The sequence below is a fragment of the Girardinichthys multiradiatus genome, unplaced genomic scaffold (assembly GCF_021462225.1).
Source record: "Girardinichthys multiradiatus isolate DD_20200921_A unplaced genomic scaffold, DD_fGirMul_XY1 scaffold_30, whole genome shotgun sequence".
NCBI lineage: Eukaryota > Metazoa > Chordata > Actinopteri > Cyprinodontiformes > Goodeidae > Girardinichthys > Girardinichthys multiradiatus.
In genome coordinates, this window is record NW_025917683.1 from 28,419 (window position 1) to 44,443 (window position 16,025).

General features: G+C 42.8%; 1 protein-coding gene across 1 annotated transcript in view; it reads right to left on the reverse strand.

The window, feature by feature from the left end:
* Positions 1 to 261: 261 nt before the first annotated feature.
* The window catches only part of LOC124865157 (ribonuclease inhibitor-like), a 33,235-nt gene continuing 17,471 nt past the window's right edge, over positions 262 to 16,025 (reverse strand). Inside the window, exons 8-11 of the mRNA XM_047360122.1 lie at positions 13,817 to 13,990; positions 3,503 to 3,679; positions 1,908 to 2,078; positions 262 to 888 (exon numbers count right to left, since the gene is read on the reverse strand). Coding sequence (XP_047216078.1) covers positions 876 to 888; positions 1,908 to 2,078; positions 3,503 to 3,679; positions 13,817 to 13,990 — 535 coding nt within the window. The 3' untranslated portion in view covers positions 262 to 875. The remainder of the gene's footprint in view (positions 889 to 1,907; positions 2,079 to 3,502; positions 3,680 to 13,816; positions 13,991 to 16,025) is intronic.

A 16,025-nucleotide genomic window follows, 5' to 3' on the forward strand; every position in this document is an offset into this window, starting at 1 on the left:
GATGTTAAACTTTATCTTAGACTTTAAGGAGGATCTTCAGCTGTTTGGTTTGGCAGCTCCAGTTTTTGGTTAAACATCTTGACAGTTGGATGGATCCTCTGCCGTCTCCTGCAGCGCCACCATCAGGTGGACATTTGAACCATGATGAACCTTGAGCTGGACCTTCAGTCTGACTCTGCTTCATTCAGTGTGTCTGTAGATGATGGCTCGCTGCCTGTAGAGGAAACATGAGCAGCAACAGAAGCATCACTCCTCTCTTCATTATCAGCAGCAGAATCATGATGGAATGTCCCTTTATTTTTCTCTTTTTGTTTTTGACAGGAAGTTGACAGAAAAGGGGTGGAGAGAGAAGGAAGACAAGCAGCAAAGCTCGCCTGGGCCCGGAGTCAAACCCACAACAGGGACTGAGGCCTCTGAATATGGGTTGAGTGCTTCACCTCTGCACCACCACCACATGTCTGGCTTTGCTTTTCTGAATAATCTTATCACTTTATTTCTCAACATGGTGAAACATCCTCTGTCATGACTTCATTTAGTTTTATTTGCTATTTTTAGAGCTGGATCTCATTCGTTCATGAGTTTTATAATATCTGCATTTATCCAGGGAACAATGTTTTTGTGTCATTTTTGCTTGATTCTTTGTGTAAATTCTCTAATAGTTTTCTAAAGTGTTTTTTTCTTAGTCTCCATTGATCTAAAGAGACAAACAATATCAGACACTAAATGACAGACATGATAAAATAAACAGGATAAAAATCTCTAAACTCAGAGTTCATCATCATGATCCAGTCAGTCTCTTTAAACTCAAACTGCTGCAGCTTCAACCTCTGTGGATCATCAGGACACAGCTCAGCTTCTCTCCTTCACAAAGATCATCACCTCCATGACCTGCAGAGAGAAGAAGGAGCAACAGAGGAGATCAATGAGTGTTTCCAGCCTCTCTCCATCAGCTGTCAGTCAGTGATGCAGCACATCCAGTATAAAGAGCAGCAGGGACTTCAGTCCTGTTCAGAGCAGCTGTGGAGCAGCTGTGGAGCGTAGCCAGCTTCCTTTCAGCTCTCATGTTAACGTGTTGGAGTGAACACACTGAGCTCCAAGCTCACACACCTGCACACACTTTTAGCATCAAGTCTGGTTCCTCTGCAGGTTTCACTCCAGTCCACAGTGGAAACCAACTGCTGAGAGTCATGAAGGCTTCATTTCTGCACCAACACTGTAGTGATGATTTACTGCTGCTACATGTCAACTGCTGCTCCATTTAAACACACAAACTCTGGTTGTTGATGAACATCTCATCTGTTTCTGAAACATCAGCTGACAAACAAACATGGAGGCTGTCCCTGAACACATCTGGATGAAGCTAATGACAGAAGGACACATGTCCAGATGTGATGAGTGGACTTCAGCAGAGCTTCTACTCTGTATAAAGACCATTATGGTCACTAAATGTAATGATGGTTTGTGAAATAAGAGCCAGTGGTTTCCAGGCTGCAGTCAGACTGATCTCAGAGCTGTGACAAAGATGAACCTGATCAGTTGTTTCCTGTTGAAATGAGAGAACAAACAGTCTGAGATCAGATCTGATGCTACCACAGTCTGATGAATGAGGACCACTGTCTCTATACATGTTGGAAGCTGTCAGCTGGAATCCAGCTTTATTTCCTGTAGACATGAACACAACAGCAACAGTCATCTTCACATCAACACAAACACAGGAACACAACAAGCTTCTGGCTCATCTGATTGGCTGATTGTTGTCTCTGTGTCCAATCAGGAAGCCTGCCACCATTCTCCTCCCATTGAGAAGCTACAGCTTTACTGGGAACACTGGATCTTTGCTTTGATGCTAACTGGTTTCAGAACAATTCTTCTGACAGCAGCTGGACTCACTCCAAACATCTACTTACACATGATTCAGTTTGTAGTCTGGACTCTTTACAAGATCCTCCAGCTGCTGAACATCTGACTCCTTCAGGTCATTGTAGCGCAGGTCCAGTTCTGTCAGATGGGACGGGTTGGACTTCAGAGCTGAGACCAGAGAAGCACAGCTGATCTCTGACAAACTGCAGCTCCACAATCTGAATAAAGAATAAAACATGTGAGCTGAAGCCAACAGGATGCAGGTTAAAACAGTCCAACAGAACCAGTTAAAGAGCTCTCATTAATATTAATGACAACATGCTGCTGCTTCAATAAAGACCTGCTGACTTCAGCTCTTAAACTCTGTCAGCTCCACCAGCAGCTCCATCAATACAAACTCAGGTTCTGCAGCCAAATTATTCAAGTTTCACAGAAAACAAACAAGTCAGGAGGAATTTTGGAGGAAATATGAACAAATGTAGATTAATGTAGATAAATTCAACTATTTGAATTATTCCACAGCCATAAAAACATGATGTCATGGAGAATATTTCATGGAAAACTGATTTGAAGAGCTGAAACACACAGAACCAGAACCTGGTACTGAGACATGTGGTGTTTGAGTATTTTAGTCAGTAAAATCATTCCAGAGCTTCTAAAAGTGTTGAAGCATCAATCAGTGATTATATATTTGTTACTGTCAGACAGATTCCAGGAGATGAAATTCACTTTTCTAAATTGGGTTGAATCCCCTCTGACCTGCTTCACATGAGGGGGATTTATACACACTGGGGGTCCAAATGCTGTCCTGTTCTGACCTTAGATCAGGGGGTCCAACTCAGTTTCACAGAGGGACACAATTAAACACTGGCTCCAAGTCTAGTAACGAACTCAGGAAAGTATTTACTGTAATGGAAGATATGAATTTTGTTTTCAGCTGAATTCTATCAAATTATTCACAGAAATATGAACTGAACTGTTTTAAAGTCATCCTGGAGAAAATGTAGAAAAGCTGATTTGATGAAGGTTTAAAGAGATTAAAAACATTAAAATAATAATAATACAGCTACTAACATTGTAGCTGATGGGCAGGGATGCTAAAGCCTAACAATGTCTCCACCCTCCAGTCCAGATCATCCAGCCTCTCTGTAGATGTTACTGAGAGATGCAACAGCAGCACCGGGAGCTCGTAGCCTCGTACAGAGGAGGAGAACGGGAGCACCAAGTGTCTTCTCCAGGACTGAAGTCTTAGAGAGTTTCTGGGATTCTTCCTGCGTTCCAAACCGTTGCCTATGTTGGCTCAACATTATTAAATAATGCTGCTGGGAATGGGACTGGGAATTTCCTGCATTATCAGCTCTAGATCCACTAGATTCTGGGAGGTTCTGGATAATAGCTGCAACCCCACACTGAAATTCAACTCATTGTTTAATATTTTCTTCTCATTATTCAATAAATTATTGGAGGAAATTTGAAAAAGAAAGAAACTTGAACTAGACCAAACCAGTGGAGAAGAAACCAGACTTTACCATGAAGATCCTCAGTGTGGATCAGTATAATATCAGCCATATGGCTGCAGTTTAGTGTCAACACAATTTTCACATCATAAATATCATAACTAAACTAAAATATGGTGTCTTACCTCAATATCTGTAGTTTGCAGAGAGGAGTCTGTAAAAAACCACAGAGCTCCTTCACTCCAGCATCTTTCAGGTTGTTGTTCCAGCTCAGGTTCAGTTCTTTCAGATGGGACGGGTTAGACGTCAGAGCTGAGACCAGAGAAGCACAGCTGATCTCTGACAAACTGCAGCTCCTCAATCTGAATAAAGAATAAAACATGTGAGCTGAAGCCAAAGGGATGCAGGTTAAAACAGTTAAACAGAACCAGTTAAAGAGCTCTCATTAATATTAATCACAACATGCTGCTGCTTAAGAAAAGACCTGCTGACTTCATCTCTTAAACTCTGTCAGTTCCACCAGCAGCTCCATCAATACAAACTCAGGTTCTGCAGCCAAATTATTCCAGTTTCACAGAAAACAGGAGGAATTTTGGACCAAATGTTAATAAATGTAGAATAGATTGTGACATTTTTTTTGAGAATCCCCGCGGGATGGGAGTCAGCGTTAGTAAAGATCGGAAGCAGACGGGAGCTAACCAATAGGAGGGAAAATAAACTAGGATCAATGCCGCCGTTTTGTATTTTTTTTCCAAGAAGCCTATCCTATAATGCAAGTCAAACGAACTACATGACCCAAAACTCAACAGTGCTTTTGATCGATGTTTTCCACCCGCGTGCAATGGAGGGAGCAAATGGCAGTGGAGAAGTCAACCTGGTAAAGTTGGATCTGCAACGTAAAGTCAGAAGTAAGGATTTATCTACCGAACTTCATGAGAGTTTAATGTCACGGTGTGAAGACGCAGTGCCCACTGGTTCCCAAGCCTCGTCCTCAGGGTACCACTGTACTGCATATTTTAGTTGTCTCTCCTTGCTGCCACACACATGACTTAATTAAATGGGTGATTTACAGGCTTCATCACTTGGTTATTGAAGATTAAAAGGGAAGATATTAAATAAATACATTCTGAAATAGAAAGAAATGTGAATGTACCATTAAATGTGCAATTTTCTTTATTTAATACATCATTAAATAATTAAACGTGACACTAATTAAGTAATGCCATCTTTAAAATTGAATTTAAATATTTAATGGCACATTTAATTATATAATAGTCTATTTCATAATATAATGGTACATTTATTTGATGTATGATGTATTACATAAATAAATGGTGCCTTTAATTTAATGGCACATTTAATGTTACATTTATTTCACTTATGATACATAACAACATTTATTTATATATTTATTGAAGTTTTTATTTGTTTAATTTTGCTAAAATTTGGCCTTCCATTCTTGATGCTTGTATAGGAGGTCATGTCAGGACTTGAATCAGGTGTGCTGGAGCAGACATACATCTAAAACTTGCAAGGAAAGGGTCACTGGGGACCAGGGCAGTGAACCATTGAGGTACTTGTACTCGTACACGTCGTCTTCCACTTTATCCAGGACTAGTTTGCAGGAGCAGACTCAGCAGAGACGCCCAGACATCCCTCTCCTCAGACACCTCCTCCAGCTCCCAAGGCGTTACCAGGCTAGCCGAGAGACATAGTCCCTCCCAAGGAAGGCGTCCAGGAGGCATCCGATATAGATGCCCGAGCCACCTCAACTGGCTCCTCTCGATGTGGAGGAGCAGCGGCTCTACTCCGAGCCCCTTCCGGATGGCTGAGCTCCTCATCTTATCTCTAAGGGAGTGTCCGGCCACCCTACGAAGGAAGCTCATGTCACCCGCTTGCATCCGGGATCTCGTTCATGGCCATAGGTGAGGGTAGAAATGTAGATCGAGAGCTTCGCTTTTCGGCTCAGCTATCTCTTCACCACAACGGACCAGCACAGTGCCTCTATTACTGCGGCAGCCGCACCGATCCGTCTGTCGATCTCCCACTCCATTCTTCCCTCACTCATGAACAAGACCCCGAGATACTTGAACTCCTCCACTTGAGGCAGGAACTCCCCTCCAGCCTGAAGAGGACAAACCACCCTTTTCCGGTCAAGAACCATATCCTCGGACTTGAAGGAGTTGATCTTCATCCCAGCCACTTCAAACTCGGCTGCGAACCACCCCAGCGCATGCTGTAGGTCTTGGCTACAGGGGGCCAGCAGGACCACATCATCCGCTAAAAGAAGAGATTAAATCCACTGGTCCCCAAACCAGACCCCTCCAGCCCTTGGCTATGCCTAGAAATCCTGCCCATAAATGTTATGAACAGGACCGGTGACAAAGGGTAGTCCTGCCGGAGTCCAACATGCACCGGGAAAAAGTCAGACTTAGTGCTGGCAATGCGGACCAAACTCCTGCTCCGCTTGTACAGAGACCGGATGGCCCCTAATAAAGGGCCCCCGATTCCATACTCCTGGAGCACCCCCCACAGGGCACCACGAGGGTCTTTCTCCAGGTCCACAAAACACATGTGAACCAGTTGGGCAAACTTCCATGAACCCCCGAGTAACCTGTAGAGGGTATAGAGCTGGTCCAGTGCTCCACGGCCGGGATGAAAACCACACTTCTCCTCCTGAAGCCGAGATTCGACTATCGGCCGGACTCTCCTCTCCAATACCCTGGCGTAGGCCTTACCAGGGAGACTGAGAAGTGTGATCCCCCTGTAGTTGGAACACACTCTCAGGTCACCCTTCTTAATTAAGGGGGACCACCACCCCAGTCTGCCAGTCCAGAGGCACTGTCCCCAACCGCCATGCAATGTTGAAGAGGCGTGTCAGCCATGACAGCCCTACAACATCCAGAGACTTGAGGTACTCAGGGTGGATCTCATCCACCCCCAAAGCCCTGCCACCGTGGAGCTTTTTCACCACCTCAGTGGCTTCAGCCTGGGTGATGGTAAAAATGGTAAATGGACTGAACTTATATAGCGCTTTTCTAGTCATGCAGACCACTCAAAGCGCTTTACACTAGAGCCACATTCACCCAATCGCACTCACTAACGCTCACACATTCATAAACCGATACGCAGATCGGTAGGCAACTTGAGTGTCCAAAACATGCGGCCGAAGGTCTGACGACAAGACAACAAAGTTGTTGGGCCACTTGTTTGCTGAATATTGGACCATTTGCACGTTGCTGGATGCCACCAGGCCTCCTGGCATTTTCGGCCATTTTGTATCCAGGACAGTGTGTTCCTACAGATCCCGTCGGACACTGTGACTGATATGATGGGGCGTCCCAAGTCTGACGTCACAGGACGCTATATAGGAAGGCGCCCATTTTGAACACTCGTTTTCAGCTGGAGACCGTGACACGGTTACCAACATCTGAAGCATTATCTGGAGAAGAGTCCTGAGTGGATTTCATTTATTCTCCTTCGTTGGCCAACGAAAATTCATAAAAGAGGTTTTTGGAATAAGAAGGCCAGATATTTCACTTTGCCGATCGAAGACGTGAGTTTAACACGTAACTAAAAAAACCACGGAGTTTCACGGAGACGAATCGCCACCTTGTTTTGTTCTAGTCGACTGTGATGGTCAGATCATATTTTTCCCTTTCACCAAGGAGGCCAGAGGACGAAGATTGACCGCTTTTTCTGAAGTTAACTGTGGACGCACATTAACTTCCAACTTCCACCCCACTCTCTCTCAACTCAGCTCAGAAGGAAGACAACGACAAGTAAAACACATCCTTTATTTGTATTTATTTCTTAGAAAGTCTGGGCAGGGTACAGGAGGTTTTAACGCGATTAGATTTGCCATTTAATCTAAGGTGTTCTGAATTATATGTGCATGTAACCTTTTTATTGAAACTTTGACGTGCCGTGTTGGATGTGTGGAAGCTGCTGTGCTACCCAGCTTTGTGTGTTTTACGGGGTTGTTGAACACCTGAGAGCAAGCGCAGGTGCGCTGTGAGATTGGACTGTTATAATAACCTCATGGTGAAATTCCCCATTTTCTTTGTCTTCAACCTTACTGCTTACTAGCTTGCCGCCAAAAGTTTTATAACCCTTTGTCTGCTCACCTTGCCCAGCCTTGGGGGATGTTTTATGACTGAGTATAACTGAGTTACAGTTTGAGCTGCGCCCCAACCTCCACTCACCACCACATCCCTTTGTCATATTATCATTTTTGCCATAACTGCTGGTTTGATCCCATACTGCTGTTTTGCTTTATTTTGTTTAGTTACATATTTCACCCCTTTTGTGTAGAACTTTGCATGTTTGAGTAGGTGAAGATTATTAAATCGGAAGAGCGTATGTATCAGGGCTGTGATTTAATAAATGTTCCTATAGATAAACAGAAGGCGTTTTGTGTTTATTTTGTGCAAGAGTGATTCGTCAGTCAAGATAAGGTTGAAGTTCCACACGTTGCGGCAGAAACGGTCGATTAAACAGTGACATCTATGGTAATAGTTATTAATTATTACTGAGTATTTAACGGTTGTAATTATCAAAGGCGTTGAGCCACAATTACAACACCAAAAGACATCTAGTCTCGATTCATAAATGAGGATTTTTGTTAAGAAATTAATTTTGTCAAATTATGATTTTTAATTATAATTATTGATAAAGATTAATTAATCAATAATCATAATTCCAACAAAGTTGATCATCGACCTCCTGCCTAGGGTGTCCTGGTGCAGAGTGCACTTATGGACACCCTTATGCTTGAACATGGTGTTCATCATGGACAATCCGTGACTAGCACAGAAGTCCAATAACGAAACACCACTCGGATTCAGATCGGGGAGGCCATTCCTCCCGATCACGCTTCTCCAGGAGTCACTGTTGTTTCCCACGTGGGCGTTGAAGTCCCCCAGCAGAATAATGGAGTCCACAGGAGGGGCACTATCCAGCACCCCCGACAGGGATGCCAAGAAGGCCAGGTACTCCGCACTATTGCCTGGCCCGTAGGCCGAAACGACAGTCAGAAACCTGTCCCCAACCCGAAGGCGCAGGGATGCGACCCTCTCATCCACTGGGGTAAACCCCAACATGAGACGGCTGAGCTGGGGGGCAACAAGCAAACCCACCCCAGCCCGCTGCCTCTCGCCGTGGGCCACTCCAGAATAGAAGAGAGTCCAGCCCCTCTCGAGGAGATGGGTTCCAGAGCCCACGCTGTGCGTGGAGGTGAGCCCGACTATTTCTAGTCGATATCTCTCGACCTCCCGCACAAGCTCAGGCTCCTTCCCCCCCAGTGAGGTGACATTCCATGTTCCTAGAGCTAGCCTAAGCATCAGGGGATCGGGCCGCCGAGGTCTCCACCTTCGTCTGATGCCCAATCCACTTTGCACCGGTCCCTCACGGTTCCCCCTGCAGGTCCTTCGGGCTTGGCCCAGCCGGGTCCCGCAAGGAGCAACCCAGACCATTGAGGTACAGTATCTATATTGTGAAGGTAATGCCTTTATGCACTTTTGTTCATTTAGTACAGTTCTCTTGCTAGGTGCCTTTTTTCTTTCAATTCAGCAATTTGAAACATCAAAGTAACGTCATTGTTTAAAGAAAACAATTAATAAATTAATAAAAGGCAACTTTGCACACTTTGTTTATTCAACTAAGATAGGCATGGTCTGTTTCCTTGTTTGTTATTTTTATGATTTATTCATTTTTGTTTTTACTTTAACTGGCCTTTACTACAGCTAAAATCTTAACTGGTCCTTCATAGAAATTCATATTCAATGTATTGCCGAAAGACTAAATGAAGATGACAAAAATGTGAGAGCCACGGGAGTGGGAGTCATTCTGAATGGGAGTGGGATGGGAGTGGGTGTAATTTTACCAGGAGTGGGATGGGACAGGAGTGAAAATCCACTCCCGTGTCACCCTCTAATGTAGATTAAGGCAGATAAATTCAACTATTTTAATTATTTAAAAGCTGAATTATTTCACAATTTGGCCCAAGTCAAAAGGGGCATGATGGAGGACTGGTCCATAACCAATAAAGTAATGTCTTGTGACCGACGCAGCACCAAACATGACTGCATCCACTAGAGGGCTCCAAATTCTGCACTCAATTTGTATTGCACATAGTCTCAATTTATTAGTTAGAAAATCATGTGATCAGAACTCCACTCTTACATCCATCAGACACAAAGCCAGGCACATTTTACCATACTTCAGATCAAGCACTATAGCCAAGGAGAATCTTGCTCAATTACAGCAACAGATGGGACGACCAACCCTGAAACCTATCAATGAGGCGCCAATACACTGGAACAGCACATATCTAATGTTTCCCTTTTGTTAGAATAGGATAAGAATGCTCATCGACACTCATTACAAGGATAAATGGCCCAAGGATTGTCATGAATGACCTTATGCTGGGGCACTGGGTTTGATGGTGGAGCAGTAACTGGTTTGATTAGAAAGCCACGGCACACTTAGATTAAGGATGGACACCCACTACTACACAACCAACCAGATAGACACCACAATGGTCACACATAGTCTACTGAGAATCACTGAGGGAGGGCATATCCATTGCATTGGAGTGCCAGATATTAAACTACATGTGATCTTCTTTCGGGGCTCTTTTGTCATCCTTTCACAGTCGGCGGTGGTCTGAGAAGGGAGCCTCAGTGCTGATCTCTGTAATCATTCCTCTACCTAATTTAGATTAAAGGAGCTGAAAGTTGTTTGAGAGTCGTTCCTTTAAGAGTCAGGGTTTGATAGAGTGTGTGATCACTTCTGGGGACCAGGGACCCCGAGACGTCTGACCGCCAACAGGCTATGGTAGCTCGGACACTATGTATTTATGCCTATGCTTTTTACATTTCCGTATTCATTTCTGTGTCATTATGCAAATGAGGAAGGGCTGTATCTTCAGGTGTCAACTTCTGCCTATTGGCTTTAGCAGTGGGAAACTCGGCAGACAGACGGTCAGTGTCCGACCTCTTAACAGCATTTTAATTCTACCAGTCTATTAGCAGCTTCCCTTAAGAGGTCACACACCGTCGGAGGTCGGAATATGCTATAGGGATCAGGGGAACAGCGCTAGGCTGGTTTAAATCTTATTTGTCTGACAGATTCCAGTTTGTTCATGTAAATGATAAATCATCTTTAAACTCCAGGGTTAATTGGGGGGTACCACAGGGTTCAGTACTTGGGCCAATTCTCTTTACTATATATATTTAACAGGTAAAATTATCAGGCAAAGTAGAATACATTTTCACTGTTACATTGATGATACTCAGCTTGACTTGTCCATGAATCCTGATGAGCCCAACCAGTCAGATAGACTACAAACATGTCTTGAAGACATAAAAACTTGGATGACTTTAAATTTTCTGTTTCTAAATTCAGACAAGACAGAAGTTGTCGTCTTTGGACTGGAGTCTTTAAAGAAGAAACTGCTTAGTCAATCACTCAACCTGGATGGCATTAAATTGACCTCCGATAATAAAGTAAAAAACCTTGGTGTTATTTTTAACCAGGACATGTCATTTAAATCCCATATTAAACAGGTTTCTAGGATTTCCTTCTTTCATCTCCGGAACTATTATGGCAACGAAGAGCAAAGCTGCATGGTGATAGTGAAGAGTGATAAGAAACAACTCCTGTAAATAGGATGGTGCAATGCCATCAGAAGTGTACTGACAACTGAATTTTAAATCCCATATTAAACAGGTTTCTAGGATTTCCTTCTTTCACCTCTGGAATATTGCCAAAATTAGAAATATCCTATCCAGGAATGATGCTGAAAAACTAGTCCATGCATTTGTTCCTTCAAGGCTGGACTATTGTAATTCTTTACTATCAGGATGTCCACAAAATGCAGTTAAAAGCCTTCAGCTGATTCAAAATGCTGCAGCAAGAGTTCTGATGAAAATTAAAAAGAGAGATCATATTTCCCCTACTTTAGCTTCCCTTCATTGGCTCCCTGTTAAATCCAGAATAGAATTTAAAATTCTCCTCCTCACATATAAAGCCCTTAATGATCTAGCTCCATCATACATCAGAGATCTGATTGGTCCATATGTTCCTAACAGAGCACTTCGTTCTCAGACTGCAGGTTTACTGGTGGTTCCTAGAGTCTCTAGAAGTAGAATGGGAGGCAGATCCTTTAGTTATCAGGCTCCTCTCCTGTGGAACCAGCTCCCAGTTTTAGTCCATGATGCAGACACCCTGTCTACTTTTAAGGCTAGACTTAAAACTTTCCTTTTTGATAAAGCTAATAATAAGAGTGGCGTAGGTTATCCTGAGCTATTTTCCTTATTTTTTTTACCTCCATCTTCTTCCCTCCCTGTTGGATGGAACAAGAGGGAGTCAGGTTAAAACTAAACCGGCTCAGTTATGGTTGAGGTGCAAACAGCCTCCATTGCTGCTACCTGTATGACCCCCTCTCTTTTCCAATGGTTATAATCAATCTGACAGGGGGAGGTATCCCTATCGTTGTGGTTTTTAGTATAACAATGGCCACCAGTGGGCTCTAGATGGACAAACTGTTGACTTTTAAGGCTAGGCTTAAAACTTTCCTTTTTGATAAAGCTTATAGTTAAGAGTGGCTTAGGTTATCCTGAACTATCTCTGTAGTTATGCTGCTATAGGCTTAGGCTGCTGGAAGACATAATTACCACTTTCACCCTCTTCACTACATTCTCACAATACTCTCCAATTTTGCATTATTTGCTGTTATTTCAGCTTTTAACTTTGTTCCCTCTCTTTTCTCTTCCTCGAAGCTACACCTGGCCTGACTCTGTGTCTACCTGTGACACCTTTCTGCAGAGGGGCATCGTCCAAGCTTCTGCTGGCAACAACTTAATGCTCACCCTCTACCGATGATCCACATGGCCCTGTCTTTCAGTGTTTAACCCCTTTCTCTCTCCTAGACATGGCAATTGACTGAGCTTTTACTGTGACTAATTATATGTGCTCTCTTTCAGACTCTAACCTTGAAAACTGGCTCAGAGTTTATCTGTTCTTTCTAGGTGAAACGACTAAAGGAGCTACATTCATTAACATTTACTTTTCCTTCCCATAGAAAGGACTCCTGGATCAGTTCTTCTTTGTTCTTTTTGTGTCTCTGCTCTGTTCTCTCAAAGCCCCAGTCGGTCGTTGCAGATGGCCGCTCACACTGAGCTTGGTTCTGCTGGAGGTTTCTTCCTGTTAAAAGGGAGTATTTCCTCTCCAATGTCGCTACATGCATGCTCAGTATGAGGGATTGCTGCAAAGTCAACACCAGTGACTGTCCACTGTCTCTACATGCTCATTCGGGAGGAGTGAATGCTGCAAGTCACTGACTGGATGCAATCTGCTGGGTCTCCTTGGATAGAAAATCTTTTTGTCCAATTTGAATAAATAACTGAATCTGACTGCACTGTTCAATGATTATGATTAATTGGAATGTATGTACCTGACTTTTGTGAAGTACCTTAAGACAAGATGTGTTGTGAATTGGCGCTATATAAATAAACTGAATTGAATTGAATTGAATTCAGTGGTCGGACACTGAACGTCTGTCTGCCGAGTTCCCTGCTGCTAAATAATGCATTTTGGTGGAAAAAAGCCATAGAGATTGGAGCTATGCTAAAGCTAACCAGCCAATAGGCAGAAGTTGACACCTGAGGACACAGCCCCTCCTCATTTGCGTAATGACACAGAAATGCATACAGAAATGTAAAAAGCACAGGCATAAAAACATAGCAAGTTATTAATAAATAACGTAGAAAATTGTAATGATAAATAAATAGAAGAAATAAAGAAGATAATTAAATTAGATATATACATTTATGTCTCAATGAATAATTTAATTACTGCCTACATGTATTCATGTACTGCATTTCTGTGTATTTAATCCTATGCCTGTTTATTTATTGAGCATTTATTTATTGGAGCTTTTGGGCAGGGACACTAAAGCCTAACAATGCCTCCACCTTCCAGTCCAGATCATCCACCCTCTCTGAAGATGTTACTGAGAGATGCAACAGCAGCACCAGGAGCTCGTAGCCTCGTACAGAGGAGGAGAACGGGAGCACCAAGTGTCCTCTCCAGGACTGAAGTCTTAGAGAGTTTCTGGGATTCTTCCTGCGTTCCACACCGCTGCCTATGTTGGTTCAGCATTATTAAATAATGCTGCTGGGAATGGGAGTGGGAATTTATTGCGTTATCAGCTCTAAATCCACTGGATTCTGGGATGTTCTGGATAATAGCTGCAACCCCACACGGAAATTCAACTAATTGTTTCATGTTTTCTGCTCATTATTTAATAAATCACGGGAGGAAGTTGGAAAAAGACAGAAACTTGAACTAGACCAAACCAGTGGAAAAGAAACCAGATTTTACTATGACGATCCTCAGTGTGGATCAGTATGATATCAGCCATATGTCTACAGTTTAGTGTCAACACAACTTTCACATCAGAAATATCAGAACTAAACTAAAACATGGTGTCTTACCTCAATGTCTGTAGTTTGCAGAGAGGAGTTTGTAGAAAACCACAGAGCTCCTTCACTCCAGCATCTTTTAGGTTGTTCTGACGCAGGTCCAGTTCTGTCAGATGGGACGGGTTGGACTTCAGAGCTGAGCTCAGAGAAGCACAGCTGATCTCTGACACACTACAGCGCCACAATCTGAATAAAGAATAAAATATGTGAGCTGAAGCCAACAGGATGCAGGTTAAAACAGTCCAACAGAAACAGTTAAAGAGCTCTCATTAATATTAATGACAACATGCTGCTGCTTCAATAAAGATATGCTGACTTCAGCTCTTAGACTCTGTCAGCTCCACTAGCAGCTCCATCAATACAAACTCAGGTTGTGCAGCCAAATTATTCAAGTTTCACCGGAAACAAAGTAGTCAGGAGGAATTTTGGACCAAATGTTTGCAAATGTACAATTGACGCTGACATTTCTTCGTGAATCCCATGGGATGGGAATCAGCGTTAGTAAAGATCGGAAGCAGATGGGAGTTAACCAATAGGAATAAAATAAACTAGGACCAATGCCGCCATTTTGTAGTTTTTTCCAATAAGCCTATCCTACAATGCAAGTCAAACGAACAACATGACCCAAAAACCAACAGTGCTTTCGATCGATGTTTTCCGCTCCCATTCAAAACATCAATCAAGGGAGCAAATGCCAGTAGAGAAGTCAACCTGGTAAAGTTGGATCTGCAACGTGAAGTCAGAACTAAGGATTTATCTATTAAACTGACAGAACTGACAGGAAAGTTGCCAATATTACCGAACTTCATGAGAGTTTAATGTCACGGTGTGAAGACGCAGTGCCTACTGGTTCCTAAGTCTGGTCCTCAGGGACCACTGTACTGCATGTTTTAGTTGTCTCTCCTTGCTGCCACACACCTGACTTAATTAAATGGGTGATTTACAGGCTTCATCAGTTGGTTATTGAAGATTAAAAGGGAAGATATTAAATAAATACATTCTGAAATAGAAAAAATGTGAATGTACCATTAAATGTGCAATTTTCTTTATTTAATACATCATTAAATAATTAAACATAACACTAATTAAGTAATGCCATCTTTAAAATTGAATTTAAATATTTAACGGCACATTTAATTATATAATAGTCTATTTCATAATATAATGGAACATTTATTTGATGTCTGATCTTGTCCCGTCTCGTCGTCTTCTGCTTTATCCGGGACCGGGTCGCCTGGGCAGCAAACTCAGCAGAGACGCCCAGACGTCCCTCTCCCCAGACACCTCCTCCAGCTCCTCCGGAGCCCAAGGCGTTACTAGGCCAGCTGAGAGACATAGTCCCTCCAGCGTGTCCCGGGCCTAGGCCTGACCAGGGAGGCTGAGAAATGCCACCTTAACGTGGTGGAGGGGTTTGAGAGCCTGAATGATCCTAGAAGCCATGTTGTCTGGGGCTTAAATACCCCTGGTAGGGGTAAGGAGTACTTCGAGGATCTCCTCAATCCTGCCATCACGCATTCCCTGGTGGAAACAGAGGCTGGGGACTTGGGGTCGGACTCTTTCATCACCCAGGCTGAAGTCACCGAGGTGGTTAAAAAGCTCCGCGGTGGCAGGCCTTAAGTCTCTGGATGTTGTAGGGCTGTCATGGTTGACACGCCTCTTCAACATTGCGTGGCGGTCGGGGACAGTGCCTTGATATATGATGTATTAAATAAATAAATGGTATCTTTAACTTAATGGCACGTTAAATGTTACATTTATTTAATTTATTTAATTACTTCACTTATGATACATAACAACATCTATTTATTTATTTATTTATTTAAGTTTTTATTTGTTTAATTTTGTTAAAATTTGGCCCTCCATTCTTGATGCCTGCTTAGGTCGTCATGTCAGGATTTGAATCAGGTGTGCTGGAGCAGACACACATCTAAAATTTGCAAGGAAGGGGTCACTGGAGACCAGGGCTGTGAACCATTGAGGTACAGTATCTAAATTGTGAATGTAATGCCGTTATGCACTTTTGTTCATCGAGTACAGTTCTCTTGCTATGTGCCTTTTTTTCTTTCAATTCAGCAATTTGAAATGTCAAAGTAATGTCATTGTTTAAAGGAATCAATTCATAAATTAATAAAAGGTAACTTTGCACACATGGTCTGTTTCCTCATTTGTTATTTTTTTTATTATTTATTCATTATTACTTTTTTACTTTAACTGGCCTTTA